General features: G+C 46.3%; 1 protein-coding gene across 1 annotated transcript; it reads left to right on the forward strand.

The window, feature by feature from the left end:
* The first annotated feature begins 107 nt into the window (after positions 1-107).
* Blvrb (biliverdin reductase B) lies at positions 108-17,771 on the forward strand. The gene is made up of 5 exons (NM_001106236.1): positions 108-329; positions 12,602-12,766; positions 12,909-12,998; positions 14,452-14,580; positions 17,494-17,771. Exons 1-5 carry the CDS (start codon positions 251-253, stop codon positions 17,649-17,651), a joined length of 621 nt encoding a protein of 206 aa, NP_001099706.1. The 5' UTR covers positions 108-250; the 3' UTR covers positions 17,652-17,771.
* The last annotated feature ends 1,059 nt before the right edge of the window (positions 17,772-18,830 follow it).

Here is an 18,830-nt window from a genome sequence, read left to right on the forward strand (position 1 = left end):
GAAAAGGGGGTCTTGAAATGCAATTTGACTCCTGCTCCGCCCACTCACGCTTTTCCCAGCAGGAGGCGTGGTTGGCTCGGTCCCGCCCTTTGAACTCAAATTAGGGGGTGGAGTCGGAGGCGGGAAACGTCGTCTGGCCCCGCCCCCTCCTTCTGTGTGGAGGAGAACGCGCTGCGCGCCCCACCTTGCAGCTACTGGGTTCCCGCGCGTCCTCGGAGTTCTCAGCTTTTCGGGCCCTGGACCCTGCAACATGGCTGTCAAGAAGATCGCGATCTTCGGTGCCACCGGAAGGACCGGGCTCACCACACTGGCGCAGGCGGTGCAAGCAGGCAGGAGCCGGGGAGGGTGGGGGAAGTCATGAGCACCGGGCGGAGCTCTGGGAAAGGTCGTTCTGGGGCCGGGTGAAGACCACACGAGGCGGTGTGTGCCCCAGCCTGTGGGCCAACAAGTGGTCAGGGGGGCAGAAATAGAGGACTCTGAGATTAAGCTTTACAAAGTGAGTCCAAGGCATAAAGGAATTAACCTCGGGAACCTGGAGACTCCTCTGACAGTTATATGCAAACCAGGGGCTATTATGAAATGCTGTGACTGTGGTGGTGGTCCTAGTTAGCACACCCAGAAAGGGTTTTCTGAGCCAGTACCAGCTTGGCACACAGCCAGCCGGGCCATCTCCCTACACGTATTAAAATCCTGGTGAGCCTCATTTGGAATGGAAACTAGTGTGTTACCCACTTGACACATAAGAAAACTGAGACGGAGAGGACTGTGCCAGGATTTGAACTCTGGTTCATGCTCTTGAGCACGCCAAAAAAAAAAAAAAGAAAAAAAGAAAGAAAGAAAGAAAGAAAGAAAGAAAGAAAGAAGGAAAGGAAGAAAAAAGTCCACAAAAAAACGTCCACAGGCTTATAGTTTGGTCACTGGAACAGAAAATCGCAAAGGTTAGGCAGCATGTTACTTCGAAGAGAATGGAAGGGATCACACTAGAAGACAGGGTCAGTCTAAGAACTGTAGTTTTGGGAAGGCCATTGAACTAAAGTTTTGGGGCTGCCCTGGAGGAGGGCGCAGGATCCCCCAGCATCCCCTGGCTCCTTGGCCTAGAAATTAACTTTGGACCAGACCTGAAAGTTCCAGATAAAGGGCCACACCCTTGCTAGCCTTGGCGATTCTTAAGATACTGACTATCAGAGTGACCCAAAAGGGTGGAGGCCACCAGCAGCCCAGTACATTTGGATTCCCAGCCCAACTCCTGCTTTGGGTGAGGTCTTCTAGAAGTTCCATTTCTCACTTCCACCTCCACCCCCCATGGGTTGTCCTTCTCCCCGGGGACTTAGTGAGGCCCTTAATTCATGGCAAAGGAGAGAGCCCTGGATCTCCTGGTGAAAACCAAACTATAGTTTGGCTGTAGTGATGTGCTCCAGTAATTTCCCCCACCACTGGAGAGGCAGACGTAGGCGACTCAGGATATCAAAACTTGGCTACGCAGCAAGTTCAAGGCCATCGTGGGCTACCTTAGACCCTATGTCAAAACAACAAAACAAAAGCAAGCTGCTGATAAATCATTTCTAGGGAGGAACAGGGAAGGGAAGAGAGAAGTTGAGAAGTGCTGTGTCACCATGCACTTGTGGAGTATCCTGTTAAATACCTTAATCCCCAATACCACTGTTTACCGATGGCTCACCCTGCTGGTCACAGGCGGAACTTCACGCAGGAATTTCGGGAGGCCTGGCCTGGCCTGTTTCTCCTCGTGTTTCAGAAAAGCCTCTAACAGAAACAGGAAGAGGAAAAAAAAAAAAAGAAGAAGAAAAATGAGAGGCAGGGAGGGAGCAGGCGATATAGCTCTCAGAGATGAGGCACCTGCCTAGAAACCACTGTTAGAAGAGGCTTGAGGGGGGCATGGCTCAGTAGGCCCCATTGCCTGACATGCCCAAGGCCCTGTGTACAACCAAGGAAAACAGGTGGCCAGGAAGGGCTTGGATTTTATTTCCTCAATGTTGTTCCGTAGGGCCAAGGGTCTGACAAACATGAACTCTGGGGTCATCCTGTACATTTTTTTTTTTGAAAAATTTTATTGGATTTTTTTAAATTTCAAAAGTTATTCCCTTTCCCGGTTTCCTGGACATAAGTCCCCTATTCCATCCCCCTCCCGGTCTTCTGTAAGGGTGCCCTCCCCCCACATCCTGCACATTTAAGTAGCCAGGTCTACCACATACCACAGTGATGTGGCCAAATGTTTTGTCATTTACTGTTAGAGACCTAAATATCTGTAAAATAAATAAAAGAAAGAGAAAAGAAGACCAATACTGAAGCAATAGTTGCAGGCTAGACAGATGGGTCAGTGGGTAAAGGTACCTGACAAACTGAATTGAATCCCCAGAAAGAGAGACACAGCTCAGAAAACTTGACCTCTGACTTCCATACACACACACAGATAAATAAGAGTAATAGATAAACAGGTTGCTAGCTGGGAGGTGGTGGTGCAAGTGTTTAATCCCAGCACTTGGGAGACAGAGGCAGATAAATCACTGTGAGTTCGAGGCCAGTGTGGTCTACAGAATAAGTTCCAGGACCGCCAGAGATACACAGAGAAACCATGTCTCAAAAGGGGGGGGGGTGCCTTGAGACACTGATTAAGTGACTTACAATGTAGAAAGTGCTTAGAGGGGCTGGGGATTTAGCTCAGTGGTAGAGCGCTTACCTAGGAAGCGCAAGGCCCGGGGTTCGGTCCCCAGCTCCGGGAAAAAAAAAAAAAAAAAAAAGTGCTTAGAACCATGGCTCATGTATGGTCGGTGCCTATACTCCTTGGCCAAGTGAACTCTGATAGATTATAGCCCAGTCTTGAATGTAGCTCTGGCTTTCTCTACCCACTAACTGTGTGCTCACGGCTAGTTACCTAAACCCGCCTCAGTTTTCCTTTCTTCAAAGGAGGTATGAGGACAATAGCTACTTTGTAAAATTGTTACAATCTAGGACTTTTCAAAGGGGTCAGTGTGAGTTCTGGACTGTTTTAAGTTGGTCACAAAGGATCAAAATGTATCAAGTTGCCGCTGGAGTGGATAGAGTCTGAGCCTAGGCCCTGGCAGCCGGGTTCAACCACCTACCTTCAGTAGGATAATTAATTAATGAAAAAAATTAATAGTGAGAGCAGAAAAAGGAGATAAATTTAAGGTAGGCATGTTGGGAAGCTCCTCCAATACTCAGACTCATCTTTCTAGGTCTTGACTGAAGGTATACATTTAAATAGAAGACAAGGGGGGTTGGGAATTTAGCTCAGCGGTAGAGCGCTTGCCTAGCAGGCGAGAGGCCCTGGGTTCAGTCCCCAGCTCCGGAAAAAAGAAAAAAGAAAAAAAAAATAGAAGACAAGAGGCAGCCATACATAAGCAGTACCTCTTGCTCAAGGTGCAGTCATCACCGGCATCATCACGTTGCCCCGTGTCCTCTGAAGAGGTCTGACGAGTTGTCAGAACCATGAAATCTCTTCCTCTTCTGGTTGGCACAGGGCCCCAGCCTCCTCCTCCTGCCAGCATGAGACATTTGGGGGAGTTGCAGTTTTGGGGTGGGGGTGGGTGTCCACTGTTTCAAGCAATCTGGTTATCATCTGCCTTCCTGCCAGGGTGCTTACAGCATGCCGGACGTTGGTTGGATATATGGATGTACCTGTACTAGGTCAAGCAGTGAAATTTTGTATCGAGTGTTAAGATTTAAAAAAAAAAAAAAAAAAAAAAAAAAAAACCTCTTGGAAGAACCTGTATAAAAGATGAGAAAAACCTATATTCCCAGCACTCAGAGAGTGGAAGTTCAGCTTGCAGCATGTTCTGGAAAACATAGTTCAGGGCCAGCCTGTTTTGGGTGATACTTTGTCTCCAAAAAATAAAAAGGAAGGAAAGAAAAGAAAAGTTTAAAAAGGAATGAACTTTGCAACTTATTCTCCAACAGGAAGAGAAGGGAAGAGACAGATTTGTACATGTATGAATGTATTTCTATGCAAATATATAAATTCTACACATTACACGCTATGTACATAAGTAAAAAGAGGAAGCAGGCTGAGAGAAGCTTGCAACCTCTCTATAGCTGAGTTTATTTAAAACTAAAAACTTAACAGAAAGCCTGACCAGATGTTTGACACCTGTATTCCCAGCACTTAGGAGGCAGACAATAGGAACACCACTTTCCTAAGGCCAGCCTGAGTTACATAGTGAATTCCATGATAATCTGGGCTACAGCGTGACACCCTGGCCAATAAATAAATACAAAAACCCATGAACGAATTGTTAATGATAGATGATATTGTTAAAGGAAAAAAAAATCACCACACATTTTAGGGCCAGTAAGGTGGCTTAGTGGGTAAAGGTGCTTGCTGCCAAGCCTGATGACCTGAGTTCGATCCCCAGGATCCACATGAGCAGAAGGAGAGAACTGACTTCCCACAAGTTGTCCATACACAATTTACAGGTGCACACGTGGTAAAATACATGTAAAATATTAAAAATAATGTAAATAAATGCAAAAGATAAAAGCCTGTATTTAATCATTCTCACAGAAGCTGTCATGGGAGAAAGATATGATCTGAGTGTGTGCTGTCTGGTAGCTTCTAGCTGCGTGTGCTTCTTGCCTCTTTTTATTTTATTTTCTATCCTTTTTTATGTATGTTTTGTCTGTGCATTCCTTTTATATCTGGTGGCCATGGAAGCCAGAAAAGGAGGCCAGATCTCCTGAAAAAAATGGCCTTGTAGACAGTTGTAAGCAGTCACCCTGTGGGTCCTGAGAGTCAAAACCAGATCTTCTGATAGCATAGCAAGTGAGCTTAACCACTGAGCCATCTCTTCAGCGTGAATTGTGTGGTTTGCTTGGTTTTTTGTTTGTTTTGTTTGAAACAGTGTCTCCCTGTGTAGTCCTGGTAAGCCTGGAACTGAACTTTGAACTGGCTTTGAACTCAGAGATCCACTGGCCTCTGCCTCCTGAGTGCTGGGATCAAGGTGGTGCATCAGAAGCTGCTGTCTAGGCCGGGCAGCAAATGAGCTTCAGGAGCCTCCTTCTTCAGTAGTCACAGGGCCATCTTCAAACTCAGGTACATGGGGGCAGGGAGCTGAGCCTTTGTTTATGAGGTGTGAGGGAGGTGGGAAGCAAATGTGAGCCCCAAGACTCCCGGGGCTATCAGTTATTCCTAGGTCAGCAGAGAGTCAGGATGGAGCGAAGAAAAGAGATTTAGAGATCCAGGGGAAGAGGGTCGGACGCAGAGAGCACACACCAGGAGCAAAGGCCGAGAAGTCGGAAACAGTAAGGTAAACTGAGGAATCGGATGAAGTACCGTAGGCGAAGGAAATGGTGTCTCTGAGAGGAGAAGCCAGAGGAGCCCAGAAAGGTGCTGTCCTGAGCAGTGGGAGTTTTACTGCAAGGTATGCAGGGACCAGGAAGGACCTGGACAGGGAGATGCTTCTGTCTAGACTGCGTTTCCAGGGGGCAGGACAGGGCCCTGGAGTCCAGGGAGGACCCAGGCAGGGATGAAAAAGAAGACTCTGGCTGAGTTCATACAAGAAAATAAATCCTGAGATGATTAAAAAGCATCACAAGTCGGGGCTGGGGATTTAGCTCAGTGGTAGAGCGCTTACCTAGGAAGCGCAAGGCCCTGGGTTCGGTCCCCAGCTCCGAAAAAAAGAACCAAAAAAAAAAAAAAAAAAAAAGCATCACAAGTCATTGCTGATGGTGCATGCCTATCATCCCAGCAGTTGAGAGGTTGAGGCAAGAGGATTGCTATAAGCTGAAGGTCTGCCTGGGCTGCACAGTAAACTCCAGTCCACTCTAGGCTACAGTGTGAGACTCTGTCTTAAAATAAAAACAACAGCAATAATAATAATAACAACAATAATAATGATAATAAATTAACTGGGGTCTGACGAGATGGCTTAGTGGTTGAGAGCCCTTGTTGCTCTTGTAGAGGACCTGAGTTCAATTCCCAGCACCTACATCAGACAATCTTGTAACTCTGGCACCTTTGGCCTCCATGGGCAACTGCCCTCAAATGCACAGACACACACCTGCCTTCGAATGCACAAACACATAATTAACAAGAAACAAAAATTTAAGTAAATAAAATCTTTTTAATGAGTTAAGGGCTGGAGAAATGGCTCAGCATTTAAGAGCACTGGCGGGCTGGGGATTTAGCTCAGTGGTAGAGCGCTTACCTAGGAAGCGCAAGGCCCTGGGTTCGGTCCCCAGCTCTGAAAAAAAAAAGAACCAAAAAAAAAAAAAAAAAAAAGCACTGGCTACTCTTGCAGAGGTCAGGAGTTTAGTTCCCAGAACCCACATGGTGGCTCACAACTGCCTGGTATGTCAGTGACAGCATGCTCATGTACATTAAATAAATAAATACATCTCTTTTAAAAATGAGTTAAAATTTGGCATGGAGATTAAAGCCTGTCGCCCCAGCACTCTGGATGTGGGAGCTGGAGACCCAGACCTATCGCCCTCACCTCTACAATGAGCTCAAAGCCAAGTTGGGTTATATGAAGCCCGTCTCAAAAAAAATTAAATATAAATATAAAAGGCATAATCACGATAGCAAGCCCTCACTGCTTGTTTCAGGACTGGGGCTTTGGATTCATTTGTTTTAGTATAGCTTGGTTTTTATGCATTGTTGTTGTTGTTGTTGTTGTTGTTTAGTTTTGGTTTTTCTATGTGGGATTCAAATCGAATGCCTTGCATATGCAAGCATTTTGTGGCTGAGATTCTAAACCTTTTAAATTTTTATATTTTTAGATTCTTGAGCTTTTTTAATGTTCTTTTTTTTAAGTTCATGTCTTTCTAATATTTCTTTGTAGCATTTTTAACTATATACATGAGTCTATGTATGGGTTATGCAGGTGATTGACAGGGGTCAGAGATAGCAGACCCCTGACGCTGGAGTTGGTTAGAGTTACAGCTCCTGACCTGGGTACTGAACTCTGGTCCACTTACGTAAGAGCAGCCAGTGCTCTTGACCACTAAGCCAGCTCACTGTGGATGGTTTGTTTGCCTTCTTGCCAGCTTCTAAAACTTAAAAAAATATATAAATAAATAAGATCAAGGATAATCATGGTGTCGCAGAGGCTGAAACAGACAGATCTCTGAGTTCAAGGGCCAGCCTGGTCTACATAAAGAGCTCCAGAATAGCAAGGGCTATATAAAGGGACCCTGTCGGTCCCCTCCCTCATACCCTCACCTGGCCAAAAAATTAATAAATAATTAAAATATTGTAAAAATATTTATCTTAATATGTATGGATATTTTGCCCACCTGGTGCCCACAGAGACAGGAAAAGGGCATCAGATCCCCTGGGATTGGAGTTACAGTTGTGAGCTGCCGTGTAGGTGCTGAGACTCAAACCTAGATCCTCTATAAGGTCAACAAGTATTCCTAACCATCTCTCCCCAACCCTAGTTTGTTTTTAAGGCAAAGTCTCACATGCTAACCCAGATTGGCTTTGAACTTCTGATCATTCCACCTTGGCTTCCTGACCACTGAGATTATAGACCATCAGCAGTCACCACACCCGGCATGACTTGGTCTATTTCACTATATATACATATATTTTTTTTCTTCCTCAAATTTTTGGAACATTCATCAATCTCTCTGTTTTTTAATTGTCAAATGCTACTGCGTTATGCGTGTATATGGGTTTAACAGTTGGTAGATGTTATGAAGACTGATAGTACCATTGTACGTGTAAAAATTTGGGGGTGAAAACATGTTTTTGCTTCCCTCAGTCTGTTATCTGGTGGCAGAACCGGCGGGTCACATGATCGAGCTGTGTGTAATCTTTTGAAAAACTGCCACAGAGGAGCTGGAGCCTTGGCTCAGTGGTTAAGAGCACTGACTGCTCTTCCAGAGGACCTGAGTTCAATTCCTAGCAACCACATGGTGGCTCACAACCATCTGTAATGGGATCCGATGCCCTCTTCTGGTGTGTCTGAAGACAGCTACAGTGTACTCACATACATAAAATAAGTAAATAAATCTTTTTAGAGAGAGAGAGAGAGAGAGAGAGAGAGAGAGAGAGAGAGAGAGAAATTGCCAGAATTTTCTCCAAAGTAGTCACATCATTTAGGGTTACCTCAGCACTGCATGAGAAGGGAGAGGGGCTCCTCCCCACCAGCATGCCAACCCTGACACCAGGCTTTTTCTTTCTTTCTAAAGATTTATTTATTTATTTTGTGTATATGAGTACACTTGCTGTCTTCAGACACCAGAAGAGGGCATCAGACCCCATTACAGATGGTTGGGAGCCACCATGTGAATGCTGGGAATTGAACTCAGGACCTCTGGAAGAGCAGTCAGTGCTTTTAACCACTGAGCCATCTCTCCAGCCCCAAGCTTTTCTCATTACATCACCTTGACAGGTGTGAAGCGATCTCTTATGTATAGGTTGGTTGTTTGGTCAGTGGATGGGCTTTGGTTTTTTGAATCCAGTTCTCAAGTAACTCAGGTTGGCCTTGAACTCCTGACCTCTTGGATCTTCCTCATAGTTGTTAAAATTATAGGCATTATGGCAGGTAACAGATTTGGCTGGGTAGCTCTGTAGTCCTGGCTGTCCTTACACACTGTGTGGACCAGAGTGACCTCTAATTTGAGATAATCTTCCTGCCTCCCATGTGTGGGACTATACTATCATACTCTCTTTTCTTTTTATTTATTTTTTATTACATGTTACTTGTTTAGTGTGTGTGTGTGTGTGTGTGTGTGTGTGTGTGTGTGTGTGTGTGTGTGTGCTTATTGAGGTCAGAGGACAACTTTAGTTTGGTCCTGGGTAGCCTTGTTGGATCTTCAATGCCTCTACCCACTGAGCTATCTTGCTGGCCCTTTTGCCTTTTCCTTCCTTTCTTCCTTCCTTCCTTCCTTCCTTCCTTCCTTTCTTTCTTTCTTTTTTTTTAAATATTTATTTAATGTATGTGAGTACACTGTACATGTCTTCAGACACACAAGAGGAGGGCATCAGCTCTCATTACAGATGGTTGTGAGCCACCATGTGGTTGCTGGGAATTGAACTCAGGACCTCTGGAAGAACAGTCAGTGCTCTTAACCTCTGAGCCATCTCTCCAGCCCCTCTTTCTTCCTTTTTAATTTAATTTTATTTACTTTTTTGGAGATGTGGTTTTCTGTAGCTGACCTCAGTTGCTCTGTAGCAAAGCTTGTCCCCGAGTTCTTGATTCTCCTGCCTTTGCCACCAGAGTTCGGGAATACAGGTGTGTGCTACCAGGCCCATCTGCTTTCCTTTCCTTTTTTACTTGTGGGGGCGTGGTCAAGTGGGGGTGGGAGAGGGCTCATATTTCTGTGGAAGTCTATCATTCCTCAGGGACCATCCACCACGGGTGGGGTCTCTCACCGAGACAGGTGACTGAGCAGGCTGGGCTGCCCGGCCAGCAAGCCCCTGGGATCCTCTTGACTCTGCCTCAGCTCTGAGATTACAAGTGCGCACCACCGCGTGCCTTTTCTTTTCCAGTGTCACCGTGTTTCCTGGTCAGCTCCAGCCCTTTCCCTCTCTCACTCCTGACTTTTCCCGTGGAACCTGGGTGTAGAATCCACGCTGCTGTAGCAAATGCCTTTTCCGCAGCTCTGTCCTTTTTTTCTGCTCAGCACGTTGGCGTCCTTTGAAGCACCAAAAGTTTGTGAGGTATTTTGATTTTTTGAAACAAGGTCTCACTAGAGACCAGACTGGCAAAAGGGTTGGGGATTTAGCTCAGTGGTAGAGCGCTTGCCTAGCAAGTGCAAGGCCCTGGGTTCGGTCCCCAGCTCCAAAAAAAAAAAAAACAAAAAACAAAAAACAGAATAGAAACAGAAAAGAAAACCAAATTAAGCAAACAAAAAATCCCAAACATATTAAAATAAGAGAGACCAGGGGGCTGGAGAGATGGCTCAGTGGTTAAGAGCACTGACTGCTCTTCCGGAGGACCTGAGTTCAAACCCCAGCAACCACATGGTGGCTCACAACCATCTGTAATGGGATCTGATGCCCTCTTCTGGTGTGTCTGAAGACAGCTACAGTGTATTTGTATATAATAAATAAATAAATAAATAAATAAATAAATAAATAAATAAATAAATAAATAAATCTTTAAAAAAAAAATAAGAGAGACCAGACTGGCCACAGACTCACTGAATTCCAACTGCTGGGAGTAACGGTGTCAGCATGTTTGCACAGCCATGTGTCTTCAATTTTGATGAAGCCCCATCATCTGGTTTTGCTTTTCCTTGTGCTTCTGATGTCATAGCTAAGAACCCATCTTCTAACATGTGGCCATCAAGATGTGTTCTTATATTTTCTTCCAATAAGTGATAGTCTTCTCTTATTTATGTCTTTGACCATTTGGATTCATTTTTAAAAAAACTTTTGACATTTTTATTATGTGTATTGTGACCCTAGCATGAGCCTAGGCAGATCCCAGGGGCTTGCTGGCCGGGTGGGAAGAACAGCTCCAGGGTGTTGGTTCTCTCCCTGTACCATGTGCATCCCAGGATCGAACTCAGATGGTCAGGCTTGGCAGCAATCACCTTTACTGGCTGAGCCACCTCACTGGCCCTTGGGTTAAATTTTGTATATTTTGTGAGGTAGGACTTCCACTTGAATCTTTTACATTCAGTGTCCTAGTAACAGGTGTTAAATACTGGTTTTGTTTTCATTTGAGACAAAGCCTCATGTAACATAAGGATTCATGTGTTCAAAGTTATCCTGGGCTATATTGTGAGTTTAAAGCTGGCCTGGGCTACATGAGAGCGAGGAAGAGGAGGGAAAAACTAAAGGGGGAGGAAGAGGGGGTTTAGCTCAGTGGTAGAGCGCTTGCCTAGCAATCGCAAGGCCCTGGGTTCGGTCCCCAGCTCCGAAAAAAAAGAAAGAAAAAAAAAAGATAAAAAAGGGGGGAGGAAGAGAAGGAGAAGGGAGTGGGGAGAGTAGGAGAGGGGGAGAATTTTCGAGGGGAGGGGAAAAGATAAGGGCGAGGAACGGAAAGGAAAGAAAGGAGACAGAAACAAAAGCATGGAGAGATATTTTCAGTGTCATCTTACCAATGGTACCAGCATAGGACCTAAAGGCTAGAGAGATGAAGCGGTTTGCCCAGGTCATCACGAAGCTAACTCTTGCAGTAGGGCTGGGATCCCAAGCCAGGGTTGATTTAAGGATTAAAGGAGAGAATTGGTATCTGGGACACAATGTGTGTTAATTGCAGAAATGTTATTTACAACATTTATAGAATGTTATGAATGTCCGGTGCAGTGCCGCGGGCCTGTCACTGCAGCTACCCAGGAGGCTGAGGCTGGACCATCCTTAAGTGTCAGGCCAGCGTGGGCTACAGGGAGTTAAAGGCTAGCCTGAGCAAAACCTCGAGATCCAGCTTCATCATGAAAATTAAAGTGAGCTGTGGATGCAGCTTGGCTGGTAGAACACTTACTTAGCGTGCATGAGGCCCTGGGCCCCATCAGCTAGAGAGCACGCTCCTCCCACACTAGCACGGGGAGGTGGAGTTGGGATGAACAGGAGTCTGAGGCCAGTCTGTAATACACGAGACTGTGTCTCAAAGAGCCAATAAATACAAGATTAAAGTTAAAAGAGGTGGGTGAAGACATAGAACTTAGAGTGGAGGACTTATTTCATCTCAGGGACTCCCTAGGTTCTGTTCCTGCTTCCCCCAGGGGTTATTTAGTATCGGCAGCAACATCTTCATCACTGTATCAGAATGTAAAAGTCTCCCATCATTTACTTGTGAAATTGGTGTAGGCGGTACTCAGAGGTATGGACACTCTTCTATTTTTGCTTTTTCTGTATCATCTTCAGACTAAGAGACAAATCCCTGTGACAGGTGCAAACAGTGACTGCAAAGTTTTTATTGATTTATTAATTGATTGATTTGATGACTTTTAGTTATTTTTCATCAATTTTTTTTTTCAAGTTAAGGGGTGAAACTCAAGGCCTCAGTTATGCTAGACAAGCACTTTGGCGGATTCTAAGCAGGGGCTCAACCACTGAGCCACGCCCTCAGCCCCTCACTGGGGGATTCTGGGCAGGGGCTCTACCACTGAGCCACGCCCCCAGCCCCTCCCTCAATCCTTTCTTTCAAAGTTTTCTTTGAAACAAAGTCTCACTAATTACTCAGAAGGTTCCATCCTCATACCCCTGCCTTCTGAGTAGCTGAGTCACTGGCCTTTGAAACCACAGGGGTTTTTATCTTCAGTGAACACTAGTGATACCCTGGACTAAGGATGGGGACTAATCCCAGCTTCATTCAGTCTCTGAGAGTTTGGTCCCTCACTTTCCTCATGGATGGGGACTATAGAGCAAGAGATATGCCAGGGATTAACCATTTCCTTCCTGGGGGGGTGGTGAGGGATAATCAGGGGTAGTTCCATAGAGACCTACATTCAGATCATTTTTGAGCCAGCAGGAAGGTATGCCCTATTTTAAGAGCTAGCTAGATATCAGCTGTTAATTTGCCAGCCTGAGGGTCATTGCCCAGGAATAAGGCTGGGAAAGGAGAACCCTGGGAAGAAAATAGGTTTAAGGGTTCACAACATCCTGTAGGGTCCTGAACAGTCACCCTCCAGTCCGCTGACCTGCCTTTCTATTCCTCTTTGTCCACAGGTTACGAGGTGACGGTGCTGGTTCGAGATTCCAGCAGGTTACCGTCAGAGGGGCCCCAGCCAGCCCACGTGGTGGTGGGAGATGTTCTGCAGGCGGGCGATGTGGACAAGACTGTGGCTGGACAGGATGCCGTCATCGTGCTACTGGGCACTGGCAACGACCTCAGTACTGAGCCCCCCCTTTGCCCTCGGCCCCTCCCTGCACCTCGACCTCCAGCACCACCCCCGCCCCCAGCCCCACCCTTGCCACCCCTGCCACCGCCGCCACCGCCACCTGCCAGTGACAGCCACTCTCTGTCCCCTCTAAGGTCCTACTACAGTAATGTCCGAGGGCACCCGGAACATTGTGGCAGCCATGAAGGCACATGGAGTGGACAAGGTCGTGGCCTGCACCTCGGGTGGGTGGTGGGGTCATGGAAGTGGGGCTGAACTGGGAAGGGGGTGAGTACTGAACAAGCAGCCCCCAGTCCTCTGAAATATGGCATTAAAGCTATCCCAAGTTATCAGACATTCATTGAGCACCAATGGCTAACGTAGCAGTGTGCCCTGGATTCTGCACCCACAGGGCTCATAGATAGAAATGAGATGACAAACAGATCCGTGGTTGAACTGATCTCCCAGATAAGCAGAGCCAAGATAGAAAAGGCACTACGGAAATATCAGGAATGGCAGTGGACAAGCCTGGGAAGAAAATCATAGCCAAGAGGTGGGAGACACCTCACAGAGAATGTGATGCAGCTTTGGTAACTGCCAACTCGCTGCCTTCCCCAGTTAATGTATAGAGAAACTGACATTAAACAAAAGTTCCTGGGGGCCTGGAATGTGGCTCAGCAGTAGAGCCCCTGCCTAGAATCCCCCAGTGAGGGGCTGGGGGCGTGGCTCAGTGGTAGAGCCCCTGCCTAGAATCCCCCAGTGAGGGGCTGGGGGCGTGGCTCAGTGGTAGAACACCTTCCGGCTTGTACAGAGTCCTAGGTTCTATCCACAGGATTGAAGTAATCCTTAGTAATCTGGAAGGAGTTAATAATAGCAATTCCGATGGCCTGCAGGTGTGTATGCAGATACAGCATTCACATACATTAAATAAATATTTTTTAAAATTGTTTTATTTATATATGTATGAGTGCATTGCCTACATGTTAGTCTGCATACCATATTTGTGCCTGGTGGCCACTGTGGCTAGAAGATCCCCTGGATCTGGAGTAATAGGAAGTTATGAGCCACCCCGTAGGGGCTGGGAATCAAACCCAGATCCTCTGTAAGAGCAGTAAGTGCTCTTAATCGCTAAGACACCCTTACTCACACCTCCGAAATTCTCAGTTGTTACTGGAGCAGTCAAAAGTCAGTTGGCAGAGAGCTTACAGTGCAATCATGGGGGCTGAATCGGGGTCCTCAGCACCCTCATTAAAAGCCATGCATGGCGTTATTCCTGTAATCCTAGCTCTAAGGAGGTAGAAACAGAAAGATGTCTGGGGCTTGCTGGTCAGTAGCCCAGCTAAATTGCTGAGCTCCAGATGCAGAGAACGCCTTTGTCTCAAAAACTACAAAGAAGAGCCCTTGAAGGAACCCAACCTCGACCTCAGCCCTTCCCATGCAGTGCGTGCACGGGCACACATATCACACATACCAGTTTTTAAATGTGTTTGTTGTGAGTGTGTGGAGGACGTGCATATGGAGGTCAGAGGACAACTTGGCAGGAGTCAGGTGTCTCCTCCCACCATGTGGCTTCCATGTTGTCAGGCTTGGTGGCATGGCTCCTCCTGCTGGGACCTGCCTTCACAGTTGGCAGGCAATGGTAAGCCACCTAATTATGCTCAGCCCAGGCTAACCCTGCCCTGTGTCTATTCCCACTAGCCTTCCTACTCTGGGACCCGAGCAAGGTGCCCCCTCGCCTACAGGACGTGACCGATGACCACATCCGGATGCATAAGATTCTGGAGGAGTCAGGACTGAAGTACGTGGCTGTAATGCCCCCACACATTGGTGAGTGGGACGCGGAGTGGGGGCGGGGCGACGATATCACCACCAGCATGTTCTCCATCGGAGAGCTTGGCCCAGTCTTCCCCGGCTCCTCTAAAACTGGCAGCACTGGGTTCATATGCAGATGCACACCCATAGAAGAGAAAACTATGGGCTGGTAAGATGGCTCAGTGGGCAAAGGCTCCTGCCTGTCGAGCCCTAGGACCTGAGATCTATTCTGAGACCCACCTGGTAGAAGAGGAGAAGAGCCCTCCTCAAAGTTGTCCTTTGGTCTCCACAGATGAGCTGTGGCGTGTGACTCTCTCCTCAACAACTAAATAAAACAATTTAATTTTTTTTTAATTTTAGATTTATCTTATTTATATGTGAGTCCGCTGTAGCTGTCCTCACACAAACCAGAAGAGGGCATCAAATCCTATTACAGATGGTTGTGAGCCACCATGTGGTTGCTGGGATTTGAACTCAGGACCTCTGGGAGAGCAGTCAGTGCTCCCATCCACTGAGCCATCTCTCCAGCCCAACAATTTAATTTTTTTTTCTTTTTTCTTTTTTTCGGAGCTGGGGACCGAACCCAGGGCCTTGAGCTTGCTAGGCAAGCGCTCTACCACTGAGCTAAATCCCCAACCCCCAACAATTTAATTTTTAAGAAAAACGATTTAATTTTGTAAGAAAGATGGTAATTGAAAAGCACTTTCCTCAGAGGTGGAAGGCAAGGGTACGTGATGCTCCAGAATCTGGAGCCAAAGCAGAGCAATTACCAGTTCTAGGCTGGCCTAGGGTTCGAGACGACGTTCCCAAAATCCAAAGCAGAAAGAAAAGTAGCGAATACATTTCTGTCTTTCTTAGCCTCATTTCATCTTCTGCCTCACGTAGCCCAGGCTGACCTTGAACTTCCAGTGTAGCTAAGGATGACCTTGAACTTCCGATCCCCCAGACCCCACCTCCCAATTCTAGAATTACAAATGTTCTGCGCCACACCTGGTTTGTTTGGTTTGTTTGGCTGGTTTTAATTGTTGTTTTCATTTAATTTAATTTTTATTTTATTTTATGTGTATGGTGTTTTGCGTGCATTTTTGTCTATGCACCAAGTTTGTGCAGTGCCTAAGGAGGGGAGAAGAGGGGTTTTTGATTTAGCATCTGTTTATTTCTCTTGTAAAGGCACCCAAAGGAAAATCATGTTTGTTTACTAGATGCAGAAGAGGTCACCCCTTGTAGGACTAGTACAGTTACTTTGAGAGTAATTGTAATTAGACTGGGCATGGTGGCTTATGCCTGTGATCTCAGCCCCTGGGAGGCTGAGGCCAGAGGATCCTTAGCACAGGGTCAGATGAGATCCTGTCTGCCATAATGTCCTGCCATGGCTTCTCTCCCTCTCCCTCCTGTCTCTTCCTCCTTTCCCTATCTTTTTTTTTTTTTTTTAAGATTCATTCTTAGCCAGCCAGTGGTGATACATGCTTTTAATCTCAGCACTTAGGAGGCAGAGGAAGGCGTATCTTTGTGAATTCAAAGCCAGCCTAGTCTACAGACAGAGTTCTAGGACAGCCAGGGCTACACAGAAAACCCTGCCTCAAAAAAATTTTTTTTATTTTTATTATTTTTAACTATGTGTATATGTGTGGGCATGTACACATCAGTGCAGAAGCCCGGGGAAACCAAGTGTTGGATTCCTTAGTCCCTAGAGCACCGGTTTCTAACCTTCCTAATGTGGTGACCCTTTGATACACTTCCTCATGTTGCGGTGATCTCCAACCATAAATTTTTTTTCAAAGATTTATTTATTTTATGTATATGAGTGCACTGTCACTGTCTTCATCCACACCAGAAGAGGACATTGATCCCATGACAGATGGTTGTGAGCCAACATGTGGTTGCTGGGAATTGAACTCAGGACCTCTGGGAGAGCAGCCAGTGCTCTTAACCGCTGAGCCATCTCTCCAGCCCACATAAAATTATTTTTCTTGCTACTTCATAACCGTAATTTGCTACAGTTATGGATTGTAATGTAAGTATTGTTGGAAATAGGGTTTGTCAACAGGACGGAGACTCATAGGTTGGGAACTCCCTTAGCGTTATGGGCAGTCCTGCGATGCCTGATATGGGTGCCGGGAACCAAACTCGATTCTTCTGAAGGAGCAGTAAGCGCTTTTCAGCACCAAGCCATCTCTCCAGCCCAAAACCACCCTCGTTTATTATCCCCGTTTCCTGATACTGGAAGTCGGCAAGACTCAAAAGGTAGCTCTTGCATGGGGATTGCTTGACTTGTGCATTTAGAAGGTGGCAGAGACTGGAGTGACAAGGAGTCTGGAGGAAGATGGAGCTGATCCGACAGCACAGCTACGGATGGCCTCCCTGTGTGTCCAGCGCTTCCTCGAGTTAATACAGCTGGGCTGGTGGGAAAAAGAGGCTCAAGAGACACCAGATAGGGCTGGAGAGATGGCTCAGCGGTTAAGAGCACTGACTGCTCTCCCAGAGGTCCTGAGTTCAATTCCCAGCAACCACATGTTGGCTCACAACCATCTGTAGTGGAGATCCAATGCCCTGTTCTGTTCTAGTGTGTCTGAAGACAGCTACAGTGTACTCGCATACATAAAATAAATAAATAAATCTTTAAGAGAGAGAGAGAGAGAGAGAGAGAGAGAGAGAGAGAGAGAGAGAGAGATTGATTCCAGACATTGTGGTACATACCTGTCATCCCAAACCACATGATTGAGGCCATCCTGGGTGACATAGCAAGCCTCAGTCTCAATAAAAAAGTTATTTGATGAGCTTATATGTGAAGCTCTCACCCCACTCAACCCCCACCACCACAACACACAAAACACAGACATGCGTCATATATAAAACTTAAAAAGTTAAAAAGAAGGAAAGAAAAACTAAAAAGGATGGCCAGTCATTCCCAATGTCTCTTTCTCACAGGGGACCAACCACTAACCGGGGCCTACACAGTGACCCTGGATGGACGAGGGCCCTCGAGGGTCATATCCAAGCATGATCTGGGTCACTTCATGCTACGGTGCCTCACCACCCATGAGTATGACGGACAGAAGACCTACCCTTCCCACCAGTATGACTAGGACCCTGGCCCTGGCTGGGAGGGTCCCATCCTGAGAAATGGCACACATGGAGGGATCAATACATTTTTAGCCAAGAACTTCAAATTCTTTCAGAAAACCTAATCCTAATTTTCCTCTGTCTATGTATGGTTTTTTTTTTCGGGGTCTTACACACATGCTGGGTGAACCCTCTAAAGTTGATTGATTTACTTATCTAGGGATGGGCATAGAATGCTATGGTGCCTATGTCGAGGTCAGAAGACAATTTGAAGGTTTCAGTTCTCTCTCCATGAAGGTCCTGAGATTTGAACTCAGGTCAATAGGATTAACAACAATCACCTTTAGGCCCTGAGCCCCCTTGGCAACCCTCTTTTTTTTTTTTTTTTTTTTGGTTCTTTTTTTCAGAGCTGGGGGCCGAACCCAGGGCCTTGCGCTTCCTAGGTAAGCGCTCTACCACTGAGCTAAATCCCCAGCCCCGGCAACCCTCTTTAAAAAACATTAAAACAAAAACAAAACAACTTAGAGGTCTTGCTAATTTGCCCAAGCTGGCTTTGAACTATTGATCTACCTGTGTTGTGGGATATTTGATCATACTATGAACCCCAAGATTGTGTTATTTACTGAAAATACGTGTTTACAGTTGTGGTGTGGCTGAGCCCTCAGCACACAGTTTTAATCCCAAACAATGAAAGTAAAATTAGTTTGTAGAAGAAAGCACCCATGTTTGAAAGTGATGTCTAGTTGAATGGCAGACGAAGTGATGAATCAGAGAAAGATTTGACAGAACAGGATCTGCCCAGCTCTCATGAGGAGAGAGAGAAAGGAAAGGGAAGCTACGTAAGAGAGCAGTGCAGAGATGGAGAGAAAGAGTAAGGAGACAGGTTGCAGAGAGAACAAGCTAGACACAGATGAAGACAGAGTGAGACAGAGAATGAGAAGGAACAATTCAGTAAGAAGCCGAGAGAAGCCAGATTGAGTCAGTCAGCTGGGAGAGGAGTTTGAGCCAGAACAGCTGAGTTGAACCAGCCAGCCAGAGTTCAGGAAGAACAAGAAAGGGTGGTCTTATTCAGCAGTGAGTCTCAGGCTGAAAACATTCTAGGCCTAGATAAGATCATACAGAGACGGTGGCTGGAGAGATAGCTCAGTGGTTAAGAGCACTAAGTGCAGGGTTGGGGATTTAGCTCAGTGGTAGAGCGCTTG

This window comes from Rattus norvegicus, chromosome 1, assembly GCF_036323735.1.
Source record: "Rattus norvegicus strain BN/NHsdMcwi chromosome 1, GRCr8, whole genome shotgun sequence".
In the NCBI taxonomy this organism is placed as follows: Eukaryota; Metazoa; Chordata; class Mammalia; order Rodentia; family Muridae; genus Rattus; species Rattus norvegicus.

Excerpts from the sequence above, each read along its gene's own strand:
- Blvrb (NM_001106236.1), top strand. The coding sequence starts at position 251 with ATGGCTGTCAAGAAGATCGCGATCTTCGGTGCCACCGGAAGGACCGGG. Across the intron at positions 12,767-12,908 it reads GGGCACTGGCAACGACCTCA|GTCCTACTACAGTAATGTCC; the intron begins GTACTGAGCCCC and ends GTCCCCTCTAAG. Across the intron at positions 12,999-14,451 it reads GGTCGTGGCCTGCACCTCGG|CCTTCCTACTCTGGGACCCG; the intron begins GTGGGTGGTGGG and ends TATTCCCACTAG.